The 25911-nt window shown below is 28.2% G+C and overlaps 1 protein-coding gene across 1 annotated transcript in view; it reads right to left on the reverse strand.

Annotated features, from left to right (window-relative positions):
• The window catches only part of LOC116770292 (uncharacterized), a 35471-nt gene that overhangs the window by 1150 nt on the left and 8410 nt on the right, over positions 1 to 25911 (reverse strand). The window contains exons 2-8 of the mRNA XM_032661706.2: positions 15325 to 15411; positions 5273 to 5362; positions 1674 to 1742; positions 1409 to 1522; positions 1026 to 1133; positions 675 to 783; positions 188 to 275 (exon numbers count right to left, since the gene is read on the reverse strand). Coding sequence (XP_032517597.2) covers positions 188 to 275; positions 675 to 783; positions 1026 to 1133; positions 1409 to 1522; positions 1674 to 1742; positions 5273 to 5362; positions 15325 to 15411 — 665 coding nt within the window. The remainder of the gene's footprint in view (positions 1 to 187; positions 276 to 674; positions 784 to 1025; positions 1134 to 1408; positions 1523 to 1673; positions 1743 to 5272; positions 5363 to 15324; positions 15412 to 25911) is intronic.

Raw genomic sequence — 25911 nt, forward strand, 5'->3', positions numbered from 1 at the left:
ATATACGAGTTGAGAATATTATTAGTGACTCGAAAATGATATTATTAGTGCATATAAGACTAGTTTCAACTTTCCTTTCAGACACAATAGTAATTTTCATATAAATAGCATTGCTATTTCTAGACTCAAATAAATTAATAGCTTCTGTTATTTTATGATACAGTAAAAGTATAAGTAGCATACTTACGTGAGGGGGTACTGAAACAGAATTTTCCGCGAGCACGCAACTTTGTCGATGTTGCTGTTGAAATTTGGGTTGATATGGCTCAAGCATCCTAGGAAACAGAGATTGATTTAATTTAATTACAGTATCATCTAAAACTTTTTTGCCGTAGAAGCTGCTAGCACTATATTCATTATTGCTCATTATATATAAAGATATTTTATTTAATTTTTTATATGGAGTTTAATATTGATTTTACGGTAATTGTTTTTACTTTTCTTTAAACTATTTATATTTTATAACAATAGCTGATATTTATTATTATAGTAACATTACGGACAATCGTGGCAATTTAATACTTTATGCACATTTTTTTTATTGGTTGGAAATAGAATTTTATAGAAATAAATAAAAATTTATTAAAATTCAAATTATGTTCCGGACTGTTGAAAATAAAATAAATTCACAAGCAATACAAAAGCAAAATTCTACGTACAGTTTATAGACACACCTGATCTTGCCCCAACGGTTGAAGAACAGAGCTATAGCAGCAACCCAGAGTAAGAGAACGAAGGCAACTATTAATGCCTCCTCGGCTCTTACTACCACACCACTGCCATCTGGTGACAGGAATTTTCTTTATTTAGTAAATAATGTGACTCTAAATAAATCTTCACAAACAATGTCGTAATAAAAGCTCTATATGAGTAGATTTTAATGTAAATGTTATATGTCTGTGGCGGATATAAACCGTTTTATTTTTGGTGAGATGAAAGTACAAACTAGAAACAGATAACACGATTTTATGACATGATGACGATGTATCTGCACACTGCTCTGGAAAACATATTGCTATACTGACCGACATTTGACAAGGACATATTGGCGATTGTTATATCAGGTGCTGGTTTTGAGGTGTGTCGACGCAAAACTACTTCTGCTGGTGGACAATCAGTTACTTTACTCCTCTCTGTAACGAATAATATGTTCGTCACTACATACAGACCATATCGATGTGCCTTGTATGATTCTAGATGTTGACCTTCACGACTTCTTTCAGCATGGAAGCAATGGGACATTTAACTTACCTATTAGAATTAGTAGTTATATTTATTCATTACATATACTTAATGAACCCTAAGTTACTTACCACACTAATTGAGTTTCATAATATATATGTCAAATCCTCTCTAGATGATGACGTCGTATTTTTTTAATTTATTTTGAATTTTTTTTAATGCTTACCAATCTCAGTCGAGGAAAAGTTATATCTCGTTGTCTGTCCAGGGTAAGTTACTGTTGATGGATGTAACCTCAATACCACTTCAGCTGGAGGACCCCCTGTCACACCACTCCATTCTGAATCAAATGTCATTCTTTAGCAGACAATTTATAGGGAATCTTCTAAAATTTTAAATATACTGAAGGTCCTATTTAATATTGGTTATAACTGTATATATGCTAGTAAAAAGTTTTATCTATAGTACTATTTATAATGTACAACTCTTACCAGCTAAAATACGAGACTGAGGAGTAGATCTACGCGAACTTATCTCCAATCTTGACTCCGTGACGGTTTCTGTGAATTTTATATTACAATAAATCGAATAATGTTTTTTTATTACATCCTTACAATAGGATACAAGTAACATGTAGTTTGTTAGAACAAAATATAGTTTATAAAATTATTTTTTATCTTAATAAATGTACTAAACTTTTTTTTTTCAAACGATTCTGTATAATTTCATGTAAAAATATGAAAAAATTAAAATTTGATTTCATCCGAAAAACTTACGGTTTTTTTGCTGTTTTTTTCTTGATATAACCTATTATAATAGTGCCTAAAAGGTACTCAAAGGTAAAAGACATTTAAAAGTCTAAGGAAAAAGTGTGGAGCATATGTTGGGTTTTACACTTTTTCAAACCAAAATCTTAAAAACAAACACAAATGCCGTTATTCCTGCACCATTTCGAAAATTATATTTAACGTATGAGAGCAACCAGAAAGGACTTAGTCTTTGACTTCGAAGTTCCTAAACTTTGAACACTAGAAGCAGTTCTGGTTGGTTAGATTAACAAACTGAATGCAACTGAACAAAAACTCGTGAGCTTTTGCTTGCCTGCAGTGAATTTAATTTTGAAATTGAGTTTGCATCTATTTCTTGCTGCAAACAATTTGCGTGCTTCTGTATTCACTCTTTAATTTTATGTTATAACTTTTTTAATATATAAATTTTTGTCTGTTTTTTAAAATACGTTCAAAACATCTTTCTGCACTATTCTAGGTCATGGTGGCTAGCAAAGTGTATGCTTTTATTATATGTACCTAAATCACCTGTCATGTATAACTGGTTATTCCTTCCTTCACAATCAATTTCATACATTTCGGTCATCCAAAGATAAACCTTTTAACCAGTTACGTTAATCCTCGTCAATTTTCCGTTTTTGATTATCATTCCTTCGTACAATATATAACCAAATCACGCTAATCTGTTGCTCTTCCATACAATTCATAGAATAATAACAATCCAAATCTCCTCGTTATTAGACGTAGTAATTCTTTTAATCCCTTTTCGTTACACTTAATGATTGAAATTACTCCAATATATTTATGTATTGTATGTATAACATTTTTTTATTTCAGTTTTTGGTGACTCCTCTATTCATAGGATAAGAGGTCTTATATCAGCCTACAGGATCCCACTACTGAGCAAAGGTCTCACATGGAGAAGGTTAGAGCATTAATCACCACGCTTGCTCAAGACCGGTTGGCGATTTCAATCTTATAATTTGAAATTATAAGACCAGGTTTCCTCACGATGTTTTCCTTCATCGTCTGTCAGTGTTATCTAAATACTCTTAGAATGTACGTATGACTCGGAAAAGATCACATTGTTACTTGCCAGGTTTCAGGTTTCAGGTTCCAGGTCACCACGACTATATATATTTACATCAGTTTTAAGCTTAACTAAAGCTAAACTTACGTCCAAATATGAAATAACAAGAAATCTCGAACATTTAATACGGTATATGAGAAAATAATATCCTGAACTTGACAGTTTCTCGTAAAATAAGTAGTAGAATCAAGCGAAAACCTATAAAGAACACAACCAGACTTCGACATTCACATCACGAATTCCTTTAATACAAAGAAATATTCTGAGCGTAGTATGTTTTAAGTACCAAAAACACAAAGAACGCGATATTAATATTCAGTTTCAATTGAATTTTCTGAAAATAAAACAGATAATATAAATCTATGATCTCGGAAAACAAAATCTTGTATAATTGAAGCTTCTTCTATAGTTATATAATATAAGTTAAAGTAATACATATTTGTAAATTTACTTTCACTGAATTTTCCCATTAAAAAGCATTAAGGTAAATTGGTTTTGTTAACAAAAAATTTCTTTATTTTAATAAATAGAATCTTTTGATGATGATGAAAATTATTTTAGCAAAAACTTAAATTTACTATCTTCGAATTGCAGTTCATACTTAGTAAAAATATATATTTAATATAAAAGAACAATTTCCTAAAGAAAACACTATATGGAAAAAAATCTGAAAATTTTTTATACTATAAAAGATACAAACTTGGAATATTTTCACTACTTTGAAATCCGTAGAGACATGTGCAAAAGGGCTTATGGGTGACCATAACCTTTTCAAAACAAATCAAGTCCGCCTTGAGCATGGTCATAAACAGCTAGCCTCTTGTATTCTTATAACTTTGGAGTGTGGGCGCAGACAGTGCAAACTTTAATTCCTACATCCCCTTTTTAACCATAAGGGAACCATATATGTTAGGCTCCAGCCCAATCCTTGTAGATCTTCCTCGCATCGGGGCGAAGCCACACGCTATCTCGAGAATTGGAACGGTTTTTCTGTGTGTATTTTGCTTCAAAATATACATAATTTAGGTTACTTTAAGACTAAAGGGAATCGGTAGTTATGAGATACAGCCAATGGCTTCATTACCACCTACCAACTGGTGAAATTCCAGTTCATCACTATTTAAAAAAAAACCATTTACTTATGATTTTTATATTCTAAGTAGAGATATGCGCAACTTATATACATACATTTACTAAATCTCATGAAATAAATTAAATACGAGCAACTTTTTATGGATTTTCAAAACTGATGTTCGACCAAATTATATTTCGATTATTGTACAAGGTAAGCTATGTATATGTCCTTGTAGTTTAAATCGATCGCAAAGGTCTTTAATAACTAACCTACCATGTACAAGACCTGAGTCAGTGACACTGGTATCTATTTAATATATTTAAAAATTGTCTATGACTGTAATTAATCTTTGATGCAAAGGAGCTAAATAAAAATTTCTATGTAAAATAAAAAAATGTAGAAATATAAGTCCTAACGGAAGCCTCTTATTAAATAGAAGTAAGCTAAATCGAGTGATCTGTTTCATCCCACGCAATAAAGAACACTTTCTGAAGGCGTCTTATTGCTTCAATGGCTTTGGAATGTAAAATTATCAGGAGACAATTTGATATAGTTTCATTTTAATTTGCCTTAAGCCTTTATCTATTGCGTTTTGAAATATACAATCGAAGTAAATTTTGTTTTTGTAGCTAATCAATAGAGATATAAAATTCAAAATAAATTCTATGAAACAAAATTTACAACGATAGAAACATATTCTTTATTATATTTATTTTTAAGGAAAAATTTATTAATTAATCAAACAAATTATTGCTACCCTTTGGTTATATGCAATTAGTTAATGACGAGTGTATGTGTGCGTATGCACATGTTTATGCGTGTGTGTCTGTCTATGACATAGTAGATCATAAACGTATAAACTAAATACGATGCGGCTTTTTTATTTAAAGTCAGTTTCCTTGCGGTAGTCCTTGGCTATGTTTGGTTAATATCGGAGCAGCTTTTTAAGAGTATCTGCTTATTTCCCAAAATTATGTACGGCATTTTTAACTTACGATTAAAAACGACACGCATGCCAGTATAATGGTTTAATGCAATTAATGGGTAGGGAGTTTTTAAAATTTAATATATTTTTTTATCTGTCATAAAATTACAAGCTTAAACAATTAGCTAGTTTCTATCATTTATATATCTTACCAACTTGTCTTTTCGCCCGCTCCTTCTTCCGTCTGTATCGCAATTCCCTTTGGATTCGAATCGTTCCTTTACTCTTGATCCATTGACCTGCTGAAATTATAAACACGTGAGAAAAATATACTTAAAATTCTTTGAACACTATTACATTATCATTTATATAGTACAATAGTTGTTAACTATAGACAATAAGTTTGGCACTGAACATTTAGTGAATGCGATATGTAACTTTTTTGACCTACAGCCAAAAATAGTGCAAAATAAAACATAAAAAGCCATTTCAAACTCAGATATGGGTATATTCAAAATGAGTTTGATACAAGCGTAAACAAAATGCTGCTCCAGAATTTTAAAATTGTGTGAGATTTATATTAATGTACTTTTATCAAATAATTCTAATTGCTTTGGAAAAATTTAAACGACACTAAGTTTTTTGGGAATTACGCGTTTTATATTTACATGATCCTAACGTTTCAGTCGTGGTCGTGGTGGCCTGGAGGTTAAAGGCCCGCCTCTCATACGTGAGGTCACGGGTTCGAAACCTGGCAAGTACCAATGTGATATTTTCCGAATCATATGTACTTTCTAAGAGTATTTAGACACCACTGACGGACGGTGAAGGAAATCATCGTGAGGAAACCTGGTTTTATAATTTCAAATTATAAGAATGAAATCGCCCACCCGTCTTGAGCAGGCGTGGTGATTAATGCTCTAACCTTCTCCATGTGAGAAAAGGTCTTTCCTCAGCAGTGGGCTCCGATAGGTTCATGAAGATGATAACGTTTCAATTCCTTTACATCTCCTCTTGCCGTGATCGTAGGTGTTGCAAAGGAATGAAACGTCGGGATAACATAGATACGAAATCATAAAGCGCGTTTAACACGAAAAAAACTTAGTTTCATTTAAATATGTACACGCCACAATCTTAGGTGTCATTTTGGCATAATTTATTCCGTAATTGCTAATTTCATTGTTAGTGAGCATAAGATTCAGTACAACATCGAACATTGAAATTGAACAAATAAACTCCTTAATATACATAAAATTATTTGCTACAGAAATCAGAAATAATTTAAAAAGACCCGATAATTTTTTTATTCATATAAGCTGTTAAAAAAAAAAAAACTATATTCAAAAATAAATGGAAAAAAGTTTAACCTGCCAGCACTTTTATAACTTTTTTTGTGATATAGAAAATTTAAAACAGAGTTGAATTTTGCTTTTGTATTAAAATCCCTAATTATTTTCAAGTTAAAGACAAACAATATAGTGTAAGACTAAGTCATTCGTTGTTATATAAAACTTTTTGCTCTTTTATATTAATTCAATTATGTTCAACTTAATCACTAATCAAATAAAAAATTAAAAAAAAAATAATGTAATTCCAAACTACATATATACATAACTCTAATATAAAGTTAATAAAAAAATATATTTTAACCCGAAAGAATTATAGCAGGAAAATTCAAGTAATAATGTGTAATATATTATATTGAGTCTTTAAAAAAATTTTGACTTGCAAAATATTTTCTGGTGTTGACTCATATTACTTTACATATAAATTTTAAACTTTCATACCTTTCTAGGTATTTAAATTTTATTTTTGATTAATGTTAGTAGTTAACTTAAAAAAAAATCTGTTATATTTACGATATTATTTATTTTATCTATAACTGTTATCAGTTATAAATACATATAAAAAAATAATAGAAGAAAAAACAAGAATAAAAAATAAAACATATTAAATTTTAAAACAGACTCCAACGGGACTTAAAGCACTATCTATAAAATAGAAACGAGGAAGACACTTAAGACAGAACTTAGAATTGAATCAACTGAGAACAGTTGTTTTAAAAACTATTATTATATGAATATCTACTCTGAAGACACAAGAAATTTAATTTATAAGAAATGAACACAAAAAAGTAATAAAAAAATAACAAGTCGTATAATGATGAACATTGTTAAATACATTGTACATCTATATAATGTTAAATGTTCAATCTAAAAACTCATCAACCAATATAAATTATTTAAAAAAGAACTTTCTGAGTGAAACATAACAAACAATGAATAATATTTTAACACCAATACTATTAATTTATGTTTCTTAAAACCACAAACATGAATGCCACTTTTAAATGAACCCATTCCACAACTTATAAGAATGTAATTAGTAAACATTTATAAACAATAGCAATTTATCTGTTACTAAGTAGGTGTTAGTTATACAGGCGTAGCCTAATTCTTTTGTAAATAAAAAAACAAATAATGTACAAAAAGATAATTACTATTATTTAAGTCTACAAAAATAAAAGATTTAATTTTAAATAATTTTAAAACTAACTTATATATATATATATATAAACTAAATATAACTTACAATTAATTAATTTATTTATATTTACAATTATATACATATTCATAATAATTATTCGAATGTAAGATTTGTTAGAGAGAGCTTGGACGTTGAAGATGAGCGTTTAACTAGTGTTAGATACCCTTCAAACCTACACCAGGGTCGCAAGTCCCAAGCACTGTTGAAGCTCCTGTCCCCGCAACGCTATGGCCCCGGCAACAGCACCGTAAATGCATGGTACGGTCAGAAGTTTCGTCTCATATTTAATTCGAGAACCAATCACTAAGACTACCGTTTACAGGCTGAACTTAATATTAGTAGAATATTTAAATCTTAATACAAACACCACTCAGGAGGGTATTATCATATTGTTTGATTGTCCTAACTATTGGAAAACGACCACCTAGTAAAATATTTGATATTCTAAATATTTTCTTGGGAAGAACGCTATGTACTAAATCAGCTGTATTCAATGATAACTCCAACATTTGGATCGTTGAAACTATATCTATATTGTTTGCAGATAAGTAATATTTTCATTTATATAGCACAAGATATGTACTGGTTATCAACCCTTATTGGTATATCATCTCATCGTCACCTAACTTAAAGTATCACTAACATAGAGCAACAAGTATTGTCTTGCAATAGTATTGGAGTATTTCTCAAATTTTCATAAACACGTGTAACGTTAGTTTGTTTCGGTGAAGCTATAGCAGCAGTAAGGAAAAAAGAACACGGTATTTAAAATTATTGTTCATTAGTCGAACTTTACCAGTTCATACGAATCATAGTTCATCTTCTGAATTTGATTATTATGCAAAATATTTTTGTTTTTTTAGTATTATTGTGTACGTCTTTATACAATGTCTACATGTATAAAGACATAATAGTTTTGATTCTTACATATATGTCCTTTTTGTCCATTTATTATACGAAAGTATTATTTTTTGCACCATTTAATTTTTGTTACTAACCGTAACAATTTAATGAGCTTTAACTTCTTAGTAATTAAATATTTTGACACGTCAACATTTATTTAAACAATTCATTATTTAATGAAGTTGTCAGTCAATTTCTGTGATAAAGAATAGCATCGTGTAAATACCCTATTATTTTAAGATTAATTTTTACATTTAAATGTATTAAATATGAGAGAGGTCTGTGTCCAGTAATGGACTATCGTAGGCTGATGTAAAATGTGGACACTATAACAAAATTTAATTCACACCTACGTAATTAGATTTTTTGGTGATCAGCTATATTTAAAATATAGACTCCACTAAAATCACTTAGTTATAACAGTCAAAAGAAGCATTTCTTTACGCTAATATTTTAACTCCAAAATCATTCGTCTAGAATTGGATAGAATTGTATTTATTGTTATGAGTTAAAACAATAATGTACTTAGAGTATGTTAAAATGGAATTTAATTAAATTTAACACAATGGAAACCTGAGAAGCATAAAATAAATGATAAGATTTCTATCGGACTCTTTTTCGATAACATCAGGACAGCTGTTTCAGAGTTCTGGAACTAATTTCTCAGAGACTAGACGTAAGTCCCTGTCACGATACTTTCAAATAATAATGTAAAGAAGCTTTTTTTAAGGAAACATGAATTATTAACTTAATCATGTTATCTTTATTTTTAGTCATTTAATATAACATGAGAATGATTTGCATTTATTACATCATCCTACATACATATTCTATTTACTTATATGATAAAAATTTTTGCACAGACCTAAAGTAGCGCCTGAGCTGGTAGAGAATGCATCTTATCGTTATGCTCTATATGTAATAGTAATGTATGTGTGTGCTAAAAAAAATATGACACATAATAACCCTACAAAGTGTAAATCAATTCTATGTTATATATCATTTAAGATCGCGCTCCGCAACAATATTACGAGACTAACTAGCTTCGACAATTTGTAATTAATATTGGCGTATCGTGGCAACATATGGAACAAAATTTTGTTTTAGATGTATTAATTGTGTATTGAAAATGTATTTAGGTCACACTATATTTTTACACTATTAAAGTGTGTATATTTTATCTATCGTGTGATTATTATATATTTAATGTTATTACTTACAAGAATATTTTGCGTAGTTCAAAAAATAAACTACAATGCAATTACGTAATTAATATTGTTTGTTTAAATTCATAGAGATAATTTTCTTCCAGAAAAAAATCCAATATACAAGAGAGTAACTTGTTTAATTTTACTTGCATAAGAATAAAGCAACAACATTACAATATATTAATTATCGATGTTAATTTGCACCTTGAATACTTTAGAATAGCATCGTAAATATCAAACCAAAGTTCTCCACACAAGTCTTATTATTTTACTCTAAAAAGAAAATAATGACATTAGAATAGGATTTATATCTCAGCCACAATAATCTAAGGTTCATTTTAATGTAATGTATGAATGAAACCGAATTGAGACATAAATATCTGATGGGATATTCTCGGCAGTAAAACTTTAACTGTCACCCGTATATTCCCTTTCCCATAACTATTGTAGTGTATAAACAGACGTTACCGTTAAGAAGGCTTTATAACTATATTGGATAAAAAATTACTTAGGGCTTCTTTAAATCATTTAATTGTAACACTTCAATAAATATATAACATAACAAATGCCAGTCTACTATCAATCTAAAGACTTCGACCAAAAAAGAGATCGTTATTTAATTTAAAAGGATAGTTAATTTTAGTATTATATCACAAATATAACCTAAAATTAATATTTTACTAAATTATCTGTAAATTCTTTATAAAATAAACATTAGAATAATGTGAATAAATAAAATGAAGGAGTGATGGAGTGCACGGTAGTTGCAAAACCATTGGGCGGTAACATCCCAAAATTCAGGTGCTAAACATACTCGTGTTGGTAATGATTTTTCGTTCTATATTTTTAATTTGAATATCTACTTATCTTTTACTTCTCAAGTAAGTTTTTTTTTGTAAATTCTCTATAACTGATAGAATGCATAATTAACACTTGATAAATTGTGAAGTTCCTTTTTGTTACTTTTTTATATATCTCAATCTCTATTCCTATATCTAGGTTTTTCTAAGCTGCATTGTTATGGACTTCTAACTCTACAGAAAGTAATATTTTTTTGTTACCATATAAGCGAGTTTAAAGCTTTTTTTTAAACCTCTTAAAATAAAATTGCTTTTTCTTACATTTTTTGCCAACTCTACAGAAAATAATATTTTTTTTTATACCATATAAGGGAGTTTAAAGCTTTTTTTTACACAACTTAAAATAAAGTTGCTTTTTTAAAAATTTTTAGCCAACTCTACAGAAAGTAATATTTTTTTAATAACATATATGCGAGTGTAAAGCTTTTTTTTAAACTTCTTAAAATAAAATTGCTTTTTCTTACATTTTTAGCCAACTAACTCTACAGAAAGTAATTTTTTTTTTATACCATGTAAAGGAGTTTAAAGCTTTTTTTAAAAACTCAAATTACTTTTTTTTACAGTTTTTAGTCACTATGAGTGTACCTTTATTGAAATGAATTTAATCGTAAAGTGTTTTTTGAAATTAGATCTAGACGTATAAATCATCCATTACCAAATTTTGATTTTTCTTCGTCAAAACAAAACCAACCAGTATTAATAGACTGAGATTAAATGATTTTAAATAGGACAAAGCGGAAAAAAATTATCTACAAACATAACTGTAACAAACTAATGATAAAATCCCAATATTATTAACAAATAATGCTATGTCCTCCTGAAAGCAATTATCTTAAAGTGTGTATAATAACTCGCAACTGAAGGATCACTTTTGTACATTTCCACATTTTAAAAAAATTAACTTCAAAAATCCACCACAAAGCTTATAATATTGTCTTTTCACAATTTTTATCTCAAACTTATATGTAAAAAAAAATGAACTTCAAAAATCCACCACAAAGCTTATAATATTGTCTTTTCACAATTTTTATCTCAAACTTATATGTAAAAAAAAATGAACTTCAAAAATCCACCACAAAGCTTATAATATTGTCTTTTCACAATTTTTATCTCAAACTTATATGTAAAGTAAACACAATATTATGTTATAAATTATATAATTTTATGTTTACATTCGCACTGAAAATCTTGAATAGAATGGATATGCAAATAGATACGAATACATTTTCGCCTTCAGAGAGATTTTCATTTAACTGTAAACTTCAAATTAAGTGAAAAATAAACTTTGCTGTGAATATTTAAATAATTTTAAATAAAATTAAGGTGTCGGGTAATACAAGTGAAAATCTTAGATATCATTATCTAAATGATTTGATATAGAAAAACTATGCTCAATAACACTATTAAATATATATATTTTTTTACTCTTGGCTTCCTGAACGAAACGAATAAAACCTTTTGGTATCCTTACAAATTTTTAATTACTAATTTTTAATTTAATTTATGTATCCCTTTATTAATTTAATTAATTTTTAATTTATGTATCCCTAAAAAGCAACGAATCCATTATTGTTCAATCATATATATATATTAATTATATCAAAAAACATTTTTATAAATTAATATTTTCAGGAAAAGTCAAAAGGAATTGTTGAAACATTAGCTCTTCACATGTAACTGAAACTACTATTACGGTCCATGGTTAGTTATCATTGATGGTCACAGCAATAGACGAAAAGCAGTCATTATATTTCACTGAACGGAAACAATTGCACAAATGTCCATTTCCAAATCATCTTTCCCTGTCTCTATTTTAATGTCATTAAGGCAGTGATACACTATTGCAATAGTTATATATAGGTCGCTTAACGTAATTTCAACAACTCTAAAACACGATGACGTTGATATATACTTTAATTTAATTTAATTCGCCATGTCCAACTTGTAATCAATTTAAATATTTGACACTTTTGTTTAACTTATATGTGAACATGTTTAACTTTCAAAATAATAGGCATTTTTTCAATATTAAAACAATTCTTTTTCATGTACATGGAATTGAAAAATACTTCCAATTATTATTAGTGGACAAACAACACGAAATGTTTATAAAACCTACTTATATTTAGACATTACGAAACCATAACACAAATATTAACATTAAGGTAACCGAAACCTCTTACGAGCCATAGTTCGTAAATTACATATAATTTGTGTACCATATGATTCATAACATGCTATTTTCCTTGTATTCCTATCAATTTGTGAAATGTTTATAGGAGAATAATAAATGAAAACTTTACGATATATGTCTATTGAAAATTAAAAAAAAAAGTGTAAATACGAATTTTAATTCCTAAAACTTAAAAATTTTTCAGAAACATTCAAGTCCGATCTAATTATATTTCGATTATTTGTCAGGGTTGTTTGTGTGACCTCGTCGTTTTTTAGATCGATGAAAAAGGACGCTTCATGTATCACTTGTGGTAAAATATTTTATTTATATATTTACATATGTATATTGACTTTTATTGAATAATGACATTAGAAAAGGACTAGTATAATACAATATCTGTAGTGATTTGACTAATAGCGAAAAATATAGTAAAATACTAATGTAATATCTTTGTATATTGTCAGACTTATATATACATTTACCTTACCTTATAAAAGAGACGTGTAAATAAACAAATGTTTAATTTGATGGAATTGTTAGGATTAGTTCACACTTAAGTCAAGTCCGTTACCGATGCCACTAATCTTTATTGAAGTAAATATATGCAGAAAACTATTCTGATATGTTTCTTTGATACGAATATCTTCTAGGACTTTGTATCAAAAAGAGTTTTTCAGTCAGGTTAATTAAATTATATATTATATATAAGGGAATTCAGTTACAATAAATGGACGCATAGGCTTGCAAACATTTTGGGGTCTTTAAAATAAGGTTCTTTTTTAAGTTTAATTAAAACAAACAACCGTATAATGATGTCATTAGTAACAAATAGAAGTAAGGGAAATAGAGTAATGTTTCTCTTCACTGACATTAATGAGCGGGGACTGAATACAATTGGTTCAACAGCTCCGAATCACGAATCTCTTGAAAAGTAATTTATTTATTCCAAATCTAAGATGATTATTAGGTAACGATTTTTACAAAGAGAGGTGACTTTTTTTTGGATAATCTATCAATATAATATAACTCTGTTAAATGTATTTTAAAGCAAGTCACCAAAAATTAAAACTCATATTTGCTTTTCATGTTTTTATAACGTTACTTATAATATTCTTGAATTAAAGTAATTATATTACGTATACCAAAATCAATCAATCAATATTAATAGACACGCAGATGACATATTCGTCAATCAATAAAGGTGACGTCACTTACTATATTTAGAAAATTATTTGCAGCTCTATATTTTAGTACTTTTCTTTTACAGGACAATAATTATATATTAAATACGTATTTAGTAATTTGGACGTGACACTCGTGTCTTGGAATGTCGTATCATAATATATTTTATAATGAATTGTCACACTCTATTAGAAAAACAACTAGAATGTTCTAACATTGTATACTCCGACATTTATTTAAACACATTTCAATTCGAAATGGGCTCCATCAATCTCTCAGGCTATTTGGAGTTATAGCATTAAATCATAGTAAAATTTCTCAAAGAGTAATATACTTATATTTATTTTGTTGTGATTTTTTGTTTACTCATACAAAACTGTTTGCTTTCTTCAATACATTTAAATGAAAGTAATATTTTTCGGATATACTACGCGTGCTTTAGTTTTGGTAAAACTACATACTCCCGACGTTTCGGTTACTTTTCAGCAACCGTGATGACGGGCAGACGAAATGTGCAACCGAATGTGTAAGTAGCCGAAACGTCGGGAGTGTGTAGTTTTAACAAAAAATAAATCACGCGTAGTATATCCGAAAAATGTTACTTTCATTTAAATGAATAAAACTCGCGAAAGTCTTAGACCTCATCTCATTCTTCAATACATTCCTAAAAAGTATTTATTATTTGAATATCTTCTTGTATGTGAGATTATTTTGTACGAATACATCAACAATATCCAGGCAATGTTCACTTAACTATAAGCTAAATATTTTCCAGAATGGATTAAAGAACCCAAAGAAAAAATTCCTGACCCTAATATTAGCACTGAATATTTATGCTGGAAACAAGTCTGTTCCTCACAATGAGCGTTATAAAAAAACGACTTTATGCACTAGATAACAGCTTTATAAGCACTTGATAATGATCAAAAATGTTTTTGAATTTAGCCATACTGGCTTTACGGAAGTTTTAAGTAACCAATAGACTACCTCCAGTAGAAGTTACTTTTTCAAAAGACTTTCATATCATTACATCACATAATTAATAATGATCTATAGGTTCATAGATATAACATACTGTCAATCACTAACACTGACACGGGACCGGCGTTATTATATTTAGAAAATTAATTACTATGGAATTCAATTACTTCTGGTTACAAAGTAATTAATTTACAACGTCCTTTTGTCCCATACGTATTAACACAGACATGGTAACATTTGCTTAGATTATTTTGTTACCATTTGATATATTATAATTTCAATTGACAGAAAAATAAACACATCCATTTGAGCACTCATGACGTAAATTGTAAGAACGACATGAATGCATTTATTTTTATTAACGTGAAAACTTTTGTTTTTAAACCAAAGAATAATTCAATTCTTACCCACTTGTCTTCTCGCCATTTCCTTTTTCAAGTCGTAGTTTTCTTTTGGCATCCGGAGTGTTTGGGTTCTAGGCATCCAATGGTGTCCTTAAAAAAATAGTAAATTATAATAGTGCGATATCACGTTCATATTTTAGATCATTTTATTATGAAAATTACAAAGGTACATACATTTTTTTTTATTCAAATATGACTCGGTCCATTATGATTTTATTAATTTATTAATTAAAAAAGCTTGCAATAAGTAAATAAGTTGAGACAAACGTATTGGGTTTGCTTATAAAATTTAAAAAGTCGAGAATATCGACTAGATTTCTGTTCTTTCAATTAATAAATTATAGTAAATATGAACATTATAATAAAACGCATATTAAAATTTAGTTTTGCGTATACAGCTTATTTAAGCCTATTAAGTACCTTATTTCAATATTATACCATATAATCAAGTTTATAAATTTATATACAAAGAAAATTTATGATAAATAATTGATACTTATTCCTTTGTCTTTGTTAATAATAACTGTTTACGTAACTTAATATAAATAACCCTTTTTTTATTTATATATTTAGAATGCTCAATTCATAATAATGATTTAGATTTTGGTCTGTACTGATTGGTAGTAAAACAATATAGAAAATATCAAGTAAACTATCACGATGTGTAATAAATTTAATTGCGACTAAAATTCATAAATCATCATCAAATATTATATACGAATATAATGATAATAGAAACTAAGCCATTGTTATCATTAATAAATTTTTTTTATTCTTCAATTGTCACAATAACGTATTAGGGCATTATGTGTTAAAAGGGAAATAACGACCCGCTGTTATTTGCCCATTATATAGAGATTGAAAAATTGCTCTGACAGCAACAACAAAAGATAGGCCCAACTTCTATATATGTTACATATTGCGGATAATAAATTTCGCACTGTACATTAAGTGTGTGATAACTCGCTTTAACGATCTATGACAGAAATAAATTTTAGACCGGAGTCATTATAACTAGCCAAGCTAATTGTGGATCTGGTTTGAATATGAACAGATATTGCATTAAAATTATTAAGCTAAATATTAAACGTGAGGTTAAAGTCTTTTAAAACAAATTTAATACATTACTAAGACTAATCCTGAAAAGTTTTAACAAAGGTGAAAGTAAATTAAAAAAGGAAACTGGCAAGACATCAATAACATTTGTGCCCCTTAACTATTATATTATTTAAGGCGCTCGGATTTTTTAAGTTAATACTGCATTAGTCCAAACAAGGCTGTAATGTAACGTCACGTGTACAAGTCAAGTCAATTTTAAAATATACAAAGAACTACAAAAAAATGCATCAATCTGTTATGTTATTGATTATTTAAATAGGCATCTGAATGCGTACCAAATGTATTTAATGTAATTGTAAAAATTAAATTAGTTAAATGTATTAATTATTTTGCTAAATGTTATATCATATCAAATAAAGTCAAAAGCAGGCTCGTGCTATAAACTTTCAACTCTATATAAATTTACATAATGTAAATATACCTTTATTATTTTATTACACATGAATTGTTGACTAAATCAATCTTTAATATATTCGCAAATAGATTATTTTCACATAATACATATGTATATATATATATAAGGCATTTGTATAGTCTTGTCTCTTTCTTGTATAAATGTTACGTTCTATGAAGTTATATTTATGTAGAATTAAATAGATGGATGCAAAACTTAAGAGCTAATATAAACTACAAACGAATTATAAAAAAATATTTTAAACACGTGTGTCAAATTCTTTTAATGGATAGAAAATTTATTTTATAAGAATTGTTATTCGTTAAAAACATATAATAAATCATATGAAAGAAAAACATAATTAAGTAAATAGAAATACCTTAACATAATATTAAAACTACCTGCAGTGTTCATTTTTGTTAAGAGCAAAAACGATTAAAATCGTGTACAAAAATATCTAATAACATTACTTCTTATCAGACTTCTAAGTCTTTTATTGATATTTAATATAAAAAAGTATAAGCAATATTGTTTAAGGTAAATAAGTATCTCTTGTGTTTTTTTTTAGTGTATATTTTTTTGTTTGAACTCACTCACCTCGAGCCCTTGCATGTGTAATTTAAAATATACGATTATCAAATTAAGCTCTATGCTAAATCTTTCAAGACCTAGTTGATGAATGTATGCATGATTTATTTTAGTATTCTATTCCTAGTTTGTAGTCTAGACTCTAGACTAATTTATTCATGAAAGTCTTAATAAAATTATATATAGTAAGTCGTATTGTTTATTACTAATGCATTAAGAGATACTTACGTATCTCTTACGTATCTCGTAACTTATTTAATTTTTTAAGTAATATCAATAGAATCGTGACTAAAAAAAAAAAAACAAAAAATTAATAATAATTTTGTAAAGTATAGAAATCTTGAAAGAAAGTTAGAATGTTTATGTAAATTAAAATAATAATATATTTATTCATTCACATCGAGATGAAAAGGATGAGTGAGGACATCTTTTCAAATAATTCATATATGTTTTTAGCTGTTAAGGCCCTTCTGGGCTAAGAATTTCTAGGAAAATGTTTTAATTATATAGAACCTACAGCAATACACTTATAAATGATTACTGGAATTTATAATTAAAAAATAAAACATACATCGATAAATCACAAAAACTGTGGTGTAATTTTTTAAGCCTACAAGAAAAATCGAGCACAAGTAAACATTACGAAATACTTACTAATAAAATTTATAGAATAATATAAAAAAAATGTTATACTTTACCAAATAAGTATCTTGGCAACGAATCTGAATAATACGACTGATAAATGTTATTAAATCGACTAAACAAGCAAAATTTTTCATATGTTTATTGTGTTAAGTGAGTTCGTTATAATTAATAGACAATTTTTACTTCATGATATACTTTATCATTGTATATATGCGATGACTTCAATTGATGATACATTGCAAGACCAATGCAATAGACTCGCAATTGTGTTTCAATTTATTGTCAAATAACAATAGATTGTCCATGTACCTACGTTAGTAGAACCTAATTTATCATCTTATTTAATATAATATTGTAAAATTTAACAAAAGCAACTGAGGTGAATTATAAATAAAATAATACTTTTATAGAAAAAACCTATAAGAACTCTCAAATTTTGAGAAATAAAAAAAAGGTAAAATATTTTGAAACTAGTCTGTAATGATTTTAGTTATATCAAACGCATATGTAAAATTTGCTAAATAATGTTTTATGTCCAATAATTTTTTATTCATAAACATATATTTAAAAGTGACAGTTGTGATAGGTTTACTACGTTACCAGTATTGTTTGATAGTTAAAAAAATCCAAAGTTGAAAGCTGGAATAAGATAAAAACCTTTTTGGACGCAACGTTTTTGTTGAATCGCTTTCAAATAGATATCAGATATTTTATCTGTGTTAAACCCAACATCATATTTAGAAATCTTCTGAAATATTAAGTCAATACTTTAGCTTAAACTCAATTAAAACTTAGCAAGTAAAATACGAAAAATACTTGCAATAATATGGGATATATGTAATACATAATATTATTAAATACAATAACTTGCTCCATTAATGGTTCTGTGGGCCAAAATTTATATAACAATTGTATAGAAAGTGATGTATTAGACAAATGGATTGTAAAAAGACGACAGTTCAAATGACACTGATTGTTCTTTAAAGTTTTATTGTAGAGATTTGCTCTGAACTCTGAATGCGTATATATTAAACACAACAATTAATATTTAAAGAAAATAGTATATTATTTTAATTGTAAAGAGTTGACTTATTAAGAGGGAATTATATTTCCATTCCGTAACTAAAAGAGTAGACTTGTATTTCCAAGCTCCTACGGTATACTACGATCACCCTCAAGACATTCATTAACAATAAATTATTGAAGAAATATTGAATGAGAATAAGTTTAGATGCATACTCTTCGCAACCCCTGCTGAAACTACTACTGATAGGATAAAATTTTGTAACACCACTCTCAAGGGTTACATCACCATCACTACTCGTCAAAAGATACGATGTCTCCTTGGTGAACTTAGATAGAAGGCCTCCCTGATACATATCTTAACGCGGCATGAAGAAGGCTCAGGGTTTCTCCAAGATATAGAATCCCAAAGAAATTATTCGTAAAATAACTAAGTTAACGAGATATCTCAGTAGATTAGGCCAGATGAAGTGCGGGTAGAATGATTTCCTAAAATTAAATATAGATCGGTAAACAATGTACGAGATGATGACACATCTAATAAATAATATATTTTGATTTTTAACCAAAATTCCTTCAATTATCCCAAACAACCTTTAAGTCATGTGAGATTAAAATTTATTGGAAATCTTGAAATTTTTTAACATACGTACAAAGAGCAGTCTGTTTAATTAAAATTAATTCCTATTCTTCATATAGTAGCCTTTCTGTATGGGAACACTTTAAATAAGCTTGTCATTCAATTCAATTATACGAATGAAATAGAATTGTTTAGTCATTACCTGATTTATAAAAACTTAACGAAATTCTGCCTGAAATCCATAAACGTTACATTGAGAAAATACCTTATTTATCAGAAATACATACAATATTGTAATATCAGGGGATGAAAAAGCCCCGAAGACAAGAAAAGTCGTTAGTAAGTATATGAGGTTAGCAAAAAATACTACTTCAACCCCAAATAATCCGTCAAATAATAAATAAAGACAATGTATATGAAGTGACATGCTGTGTTTTGTATTTTTGATTCTTTATTGGTTGTAACTTCATAATTATGAACGCCTTACGTTGATAATTATCAAGTTATCGCGTTCAATAAAAATAGACCCTTTAAACATTCTAATGATTACTTTGAAGCATGAGGAATGAAAATACAAAACACTGATGTCTCATCATGATAACGTTGAGGGTAAACAGAGGGATTGACTGGATTTTATTTATATCAAAGGCGGCAAAGGAGCAGATGGAAGGTAGTCACATGGATATCTGCAACATGAGGGGTGTTGCAGATGCTTTGCCGACCTTGATTGTGGGAGAGGGGGAGGAAAGGTTGGGAAAAAGAAAAAGGAAAAAGCAACCAGCGATCCTACTCACGGGACGAAATGCAGCCACTGAAATCTACTTCACGCCGATATACTGTGAGAGGTTGATACTTCCTCGATTGCGCCAGCCCATGTTCGAGCTGTAATGGCTTGACTACAGCTAGGCTCTACCACCCTTTAATTTCCCGCATTCTATATCAGTGAGTCCCACTGGAGTCAGCTTACCATAACCAATGTATATGATTTTTATCAACAAATGTAAGTCTATGTTGGGTATATTGTATTTATTAGAATTTGTAATTAATGAAACTTCAACTACTCTTAAAATGTTTATTTGAATTTACGATGTGGTAATTACGTAATCAATTTCAAAGACGAAATATAAAACTTTAGATTTATTACGGCCTTGAGTCTTTGCCAAAACAAGTAAACGTTTTAAACGTTTGAAAAATTGATTGCGCAATAGTTTAGGGTTCCGTATTTCAATAAACCTAGTCCCTTATGTCAATTTGTTATTCGTCTTTCTATCTATCCATTTATGACAATTTTTCGTTATAATCGGTAAGTTATTAAACTAACAATAATATTAAGAGCTATATAAATCTAATCAAATATCAAAGTCAAACAAAAATCAACATAGAACAAATTTAGAGATTTTGTTTTTTTTAGTTTCGAATTGACTCCAACAGTTAGCCCTAATGGCTTTGATAGCGTCATCGGTAAGGGGAGATTTTGATGTTCCATATATTTCCTATATCTTGCCGCTCCCAAAACAATTTAAACCTTACGATTGCCCTATTACAGTTGAAATTCATAAAAATTACCAAAACCTAAACAAAAAGAACAAGAAATTTAACCCAAGCAGGTAAAAAAAATTGTTTTGTATCACACAATAATGATAATAATGAAACAACAATAGTATTTGCTAATTATTTGTAATTTTTACATTTGAATTTATTCTTCAGTCCTATGTTTCGGTGCTTTCATTAGTTTTAATTTATTAAAAGTGTTATAATTTTAGTTTTACGGAGACGTAAATGGCCTCAACTTAATTTGTCTTTGCCACATAAATCTTCGATTTCAAGACAGATTTGCATTTGTTTGGCATTTATTTTATTTTTATGATTGAAAAGTCCAATTTTTAAAGTATAGCTTTCGTTTAGTTAACTTTTGATTATTTTGTCCCAAAAAAAATTAATAAACGCCTTCATTCCATTCGACAAACTGCTTCGGGTTTTCTTCACACTGTACTCGTGATTATAATTCGTCCATGGAATAAAAACTTTGACAAGGACAAAATATTCTACTATACCAGTGCAAATAAAGCCATAGTATATAAAAAACATATCTGTCAAAGTCAAGTTATGACTAAATCATTGGATTGTAGTCTATATATATTTATTCACGTATTCCTCATCCTTATGTCATTCTAGGAACTTTCAAATCAGAATATAAAATTTTAATGTTTCCTTTCATTTATATAACACAAATCATTTTCTTATTAACGGTTTGAATAAACACATAATGATAAATTGAGCAAAGTTTTGTGCGGAGTTGGACAGAAACCATACAAATAATATATGTACAACTGTTAATATTGGGTGATAACTTATCAGTTGAAAAAAGATAGGAAGTGTACACATGGAAATTCCATTAACCCAAGAAAATATTTTCTCGGTAAACAAAAATGGATCGCAGTTCAGAAAATAAATAGTAAGAGAAAAAAATTAGTTCATTGCCAACTTGGTGATGCATTTGTTACATAACTCATATGTAGTTTAAATACTTTTAGTCGGAAACGATTTGAAGTCAAATTCGTTGGGTATATTATTTAAATAACTCTGCCATTGTCTCAATATCGCTTAATAAATTTAATGTATTCTAATATCACTAATATCGACACATCATATAAAAAATATTAATTAACTGCAAGCTTGACATCAAATGTCAGTGAGACGAGAAAACGTTATCTATTAAATATAGCCATTCAAAATATCGGAATGAGAAATGAAACAAAACATGGAAAAGACTGATTGAATTTATTTATTATAGAGCGTTATTAACAGTAGCATAATTTTAGTACAAGTTAAAAAGCTCCTAGCGTGTTTGTATACATGCTGCATACAATTTTGTTTGAAGTCCCAATGTGGCTATAACACATCAACAGTTCTCTGAGACAGTGATGATTCTGTATATCATGAAGCACTTTACTAGCTGCGACTAAAAGTTAACAAGAAATTAAAATTAGTAAAAAAGCTTTTAATTAATATTTGAATTAATGCAATCAAAGACTCATTGTAACCTTTGAAAAGAAAACATCCCAGCGGGGGTAGAAGAATAAAAAATTAATAATATATAATATAATTTTACAGTTTGTAGTTAATCAAAGCCAGCTAATAGTCGCTAGTATCAGATAAAATCTGTCGCTCAAATGGAATAGAAAATAATACCAATTCCATTTGTCGTTGCGTCACTCTGTCACGACTCACGACAGAGTTCCGTTTTCATATTTAATGCATATTGAATCGATGTCGGAACAGTTTGAAGCGCTGCTATTGTTAATATTTAGCTAATCCAAATTCATTGCATGTAACAAATAGATAAACAATATAGCATAAAAATTTAATTAAATTCATCGAAATTAAATAAAGAACTATAGAAAACAATATATAATTTATTACATTTTATACATTGTTAAGTTCTTTTCAAATAAATTCAGTTACAAACGTCTCTCTCTTCCTGACGTACTGAAGCTTGATTTAGACCTAAAATACCACTTCAATTTTTACTGTAACTTAAAAACTACTAGGATTTTTTAATATATTTATATGAAGTTATAATTCACTAAAGTATCTGATATTTTTCTTCATCAAGTTAAACGTAAATGATAATAACAATTTTCCTGTCATTAGGGCCACCATTGAGTTTTATTGGTTATTTGCGCCAACGAGGTCACTTCAAAGCTAAATATTCATATTATAAGTGAATATCAATAGTTGATAAATATTTACGAGGACTTAAGAGCTAAATATTATTATTATATAAGAATATTAAATAGGAAGAAATGTTAATAACAAAAATAAATTCATTCTTAAAGAATGTGGCACTTGTGAATGGACTAAGAGGCCATTAAAAATATATTATCAATACAGTAACATCGTATATACTTCAACTCTTATTAGGACTGACTTGTTATAACCAAAAAAAAATTAAAATAAATGTTATTTAGTGATAAGAGCAACAAAATATATTAATACTCATTTACGTATTTTTGGTAATTAATTAATATGTTGATATTGTATAAGCATGGAAATGGGGAGCTCGTTTGCACACCGGATCTTAAAAAATATTATTAACATAATATCTTCCTGAAGACCTACTGTCGTCTCGTTATTATAATTATAATACAGTTTTACATTTGTCTTAAAAAATGCTTGTTGTGTATATGAAAGGTAAAAGCAAATATTCTGTTGAGAAGGATTCTCCTCTTACAAGTCAGATTACTTTATTATAACAAAACAAATAAAAGTTTTTAACTAAATGCATGCGTGTAATCGGCCCAGTATATTAATGCTTGAAACAGAGCCAAGTCAAGAATTAACCAAACCACTTTACTGATTTAACCATCTGACACCGCCGTCATGTTTAAAGTTTGATCACACGTGCATTAAAGATTGTTTGTAGTTTTTAATTTAATATTAGTTTTTAATAGCTGCATTATCTACAGCCAAAAATCAAAAACTTTCGATAACGAGGATTTTATATTTAATTTCTACGTAACTAAGCTGATACTAACTTAATCGCGATATTTACGAAAAATTTATCGTGTCACAAATGTGACTACTGGCAGGTTCAACCAAGGAGATGTGTTCCGGAATCAAAGTTCATGAATATATATATATATATAGATTAATATATATAGCATTAGAAGAAGTGGATCGGTAACGAAATATTAATTTTTAAAAAGTGACAAATACGGCTTTTTTACATAAATCGTTACACTATTACATTGATCGCAAGTGTAGCTATTTATGCTAACAACAAAAAAAGCCTTAGAACGTACACGAATTGGATACGCAACTCTGTAATGTAACTAATCGTATAAAAAAAGTATTAGTTCCAAAATAGTATGAAAGATATTGTACAAAACACCCCATGCTTTTCTCATAGCAATACTCATATTTTCCGCCCACTGTTATTGTTCATGTTAAATATTATTTTTTACTTTTTAGTTAGGCTAATTAGAAAAGCATGTCTTAGTTTTTTAAAACTATATTTTATTTAATTAAATTACTTTATATTTCAATTGTTTGGTCACGAACGTCAAGCCACCTTTATTTATCGGATCTGTGTTAAGATAATATTTTGATTTACTTACCGATAATTATTTGAAGGCTAAGAAGTAAACGTGAAAAGTGATTTAGTTTATAATAAAATTAATGAAATTTCTTAGTATTGTTGTTTGGTTGTTTTAAATGTGGCCTTCATCCGTGCAAAGACGTGCACAGTATATTCTGCCAGTGTCGTGTAGAATGAAGTAGACACGATCCGGGATTAATTTATGAATAAAATAAAATTTAACAGCTCCGACTGAAGTCACAAATAGGAACTTTGTTTATAGATATAAACCTACACAAATCATTAAATTGCAAACGTAGGATATATGTATGTACAGTATAAAAAATGTAAAACTTTCTTAGTATTGTGCTAATTTGTTTTAAAGCTTTCAAAACATTTTCGTTATTTTGACACTGACACCAAAAAAAATATGAATCTTTTATACATTATTTATTACTTCTCTGTTTTATATTTCACTGAGAAGGAGACGCAAGGATTGTTTTTTTTTAATTTTTATTATTTAAATATGTCAAAGGTAAATGAGTTTGGATATAAATAAGTATATATAAACACTTAAAAATTTAAAAAAATCTCACATATTATAATTTTGTATACAAAATCGGTCCGTCCGTTTTATATGCAAAAAAAATATACATAATATATCTCCATATTTTAAACAACTGCTATTGATATGATCCATGTAGTCACATTTATTTACTTTCAAACAAACGTTTAATATGCCACTGGAACTCTAAACAGTTCATGTGAACCAAAATAGTCTTCTAAATGATGGAATTAAACAACTTTAATATGAAATCAATATATCAATCATGTTACTTCATCTTTAATGTTTAATTCATAGGAATCGATAATGGCGTGCCACTGTCCTGTCAGACAGTTATACTAATGTGACTGATACATACACGTAACTTTGTAGACTTTCTTAATAATATGAACATAGTTTATTTATTTTAATTTATTACTTCGTTAAATATATTATAAATTATAATTTTTAAAATTCTTAAGTTTTTGTAACAATAAGCAAAGTAATAAAATAGATTTGGAAACGTAAAACAAGAATTATTGTTCAAATATAATTAACAAATTTGTTCTTATAATGCATAAAATGTTAGGATTTTTGAATGTAAATAATCAATTATT

This window comes from Danaus plexippus, assembly GCF_018135715.1.
Source record: "Danaus plexippus chromosome 13 unlocalized genomic scaffold, MEX_DaPlex mxdp_15, whole genome shotgun sequence".
NCBI classification, from domain to species: domain Eukaryota; kingdom Metazoa; phylum Arthropoda; class Insecta; order Lepidoptera; family Nymphalidae; genus Danaus; species Danaus plexippus.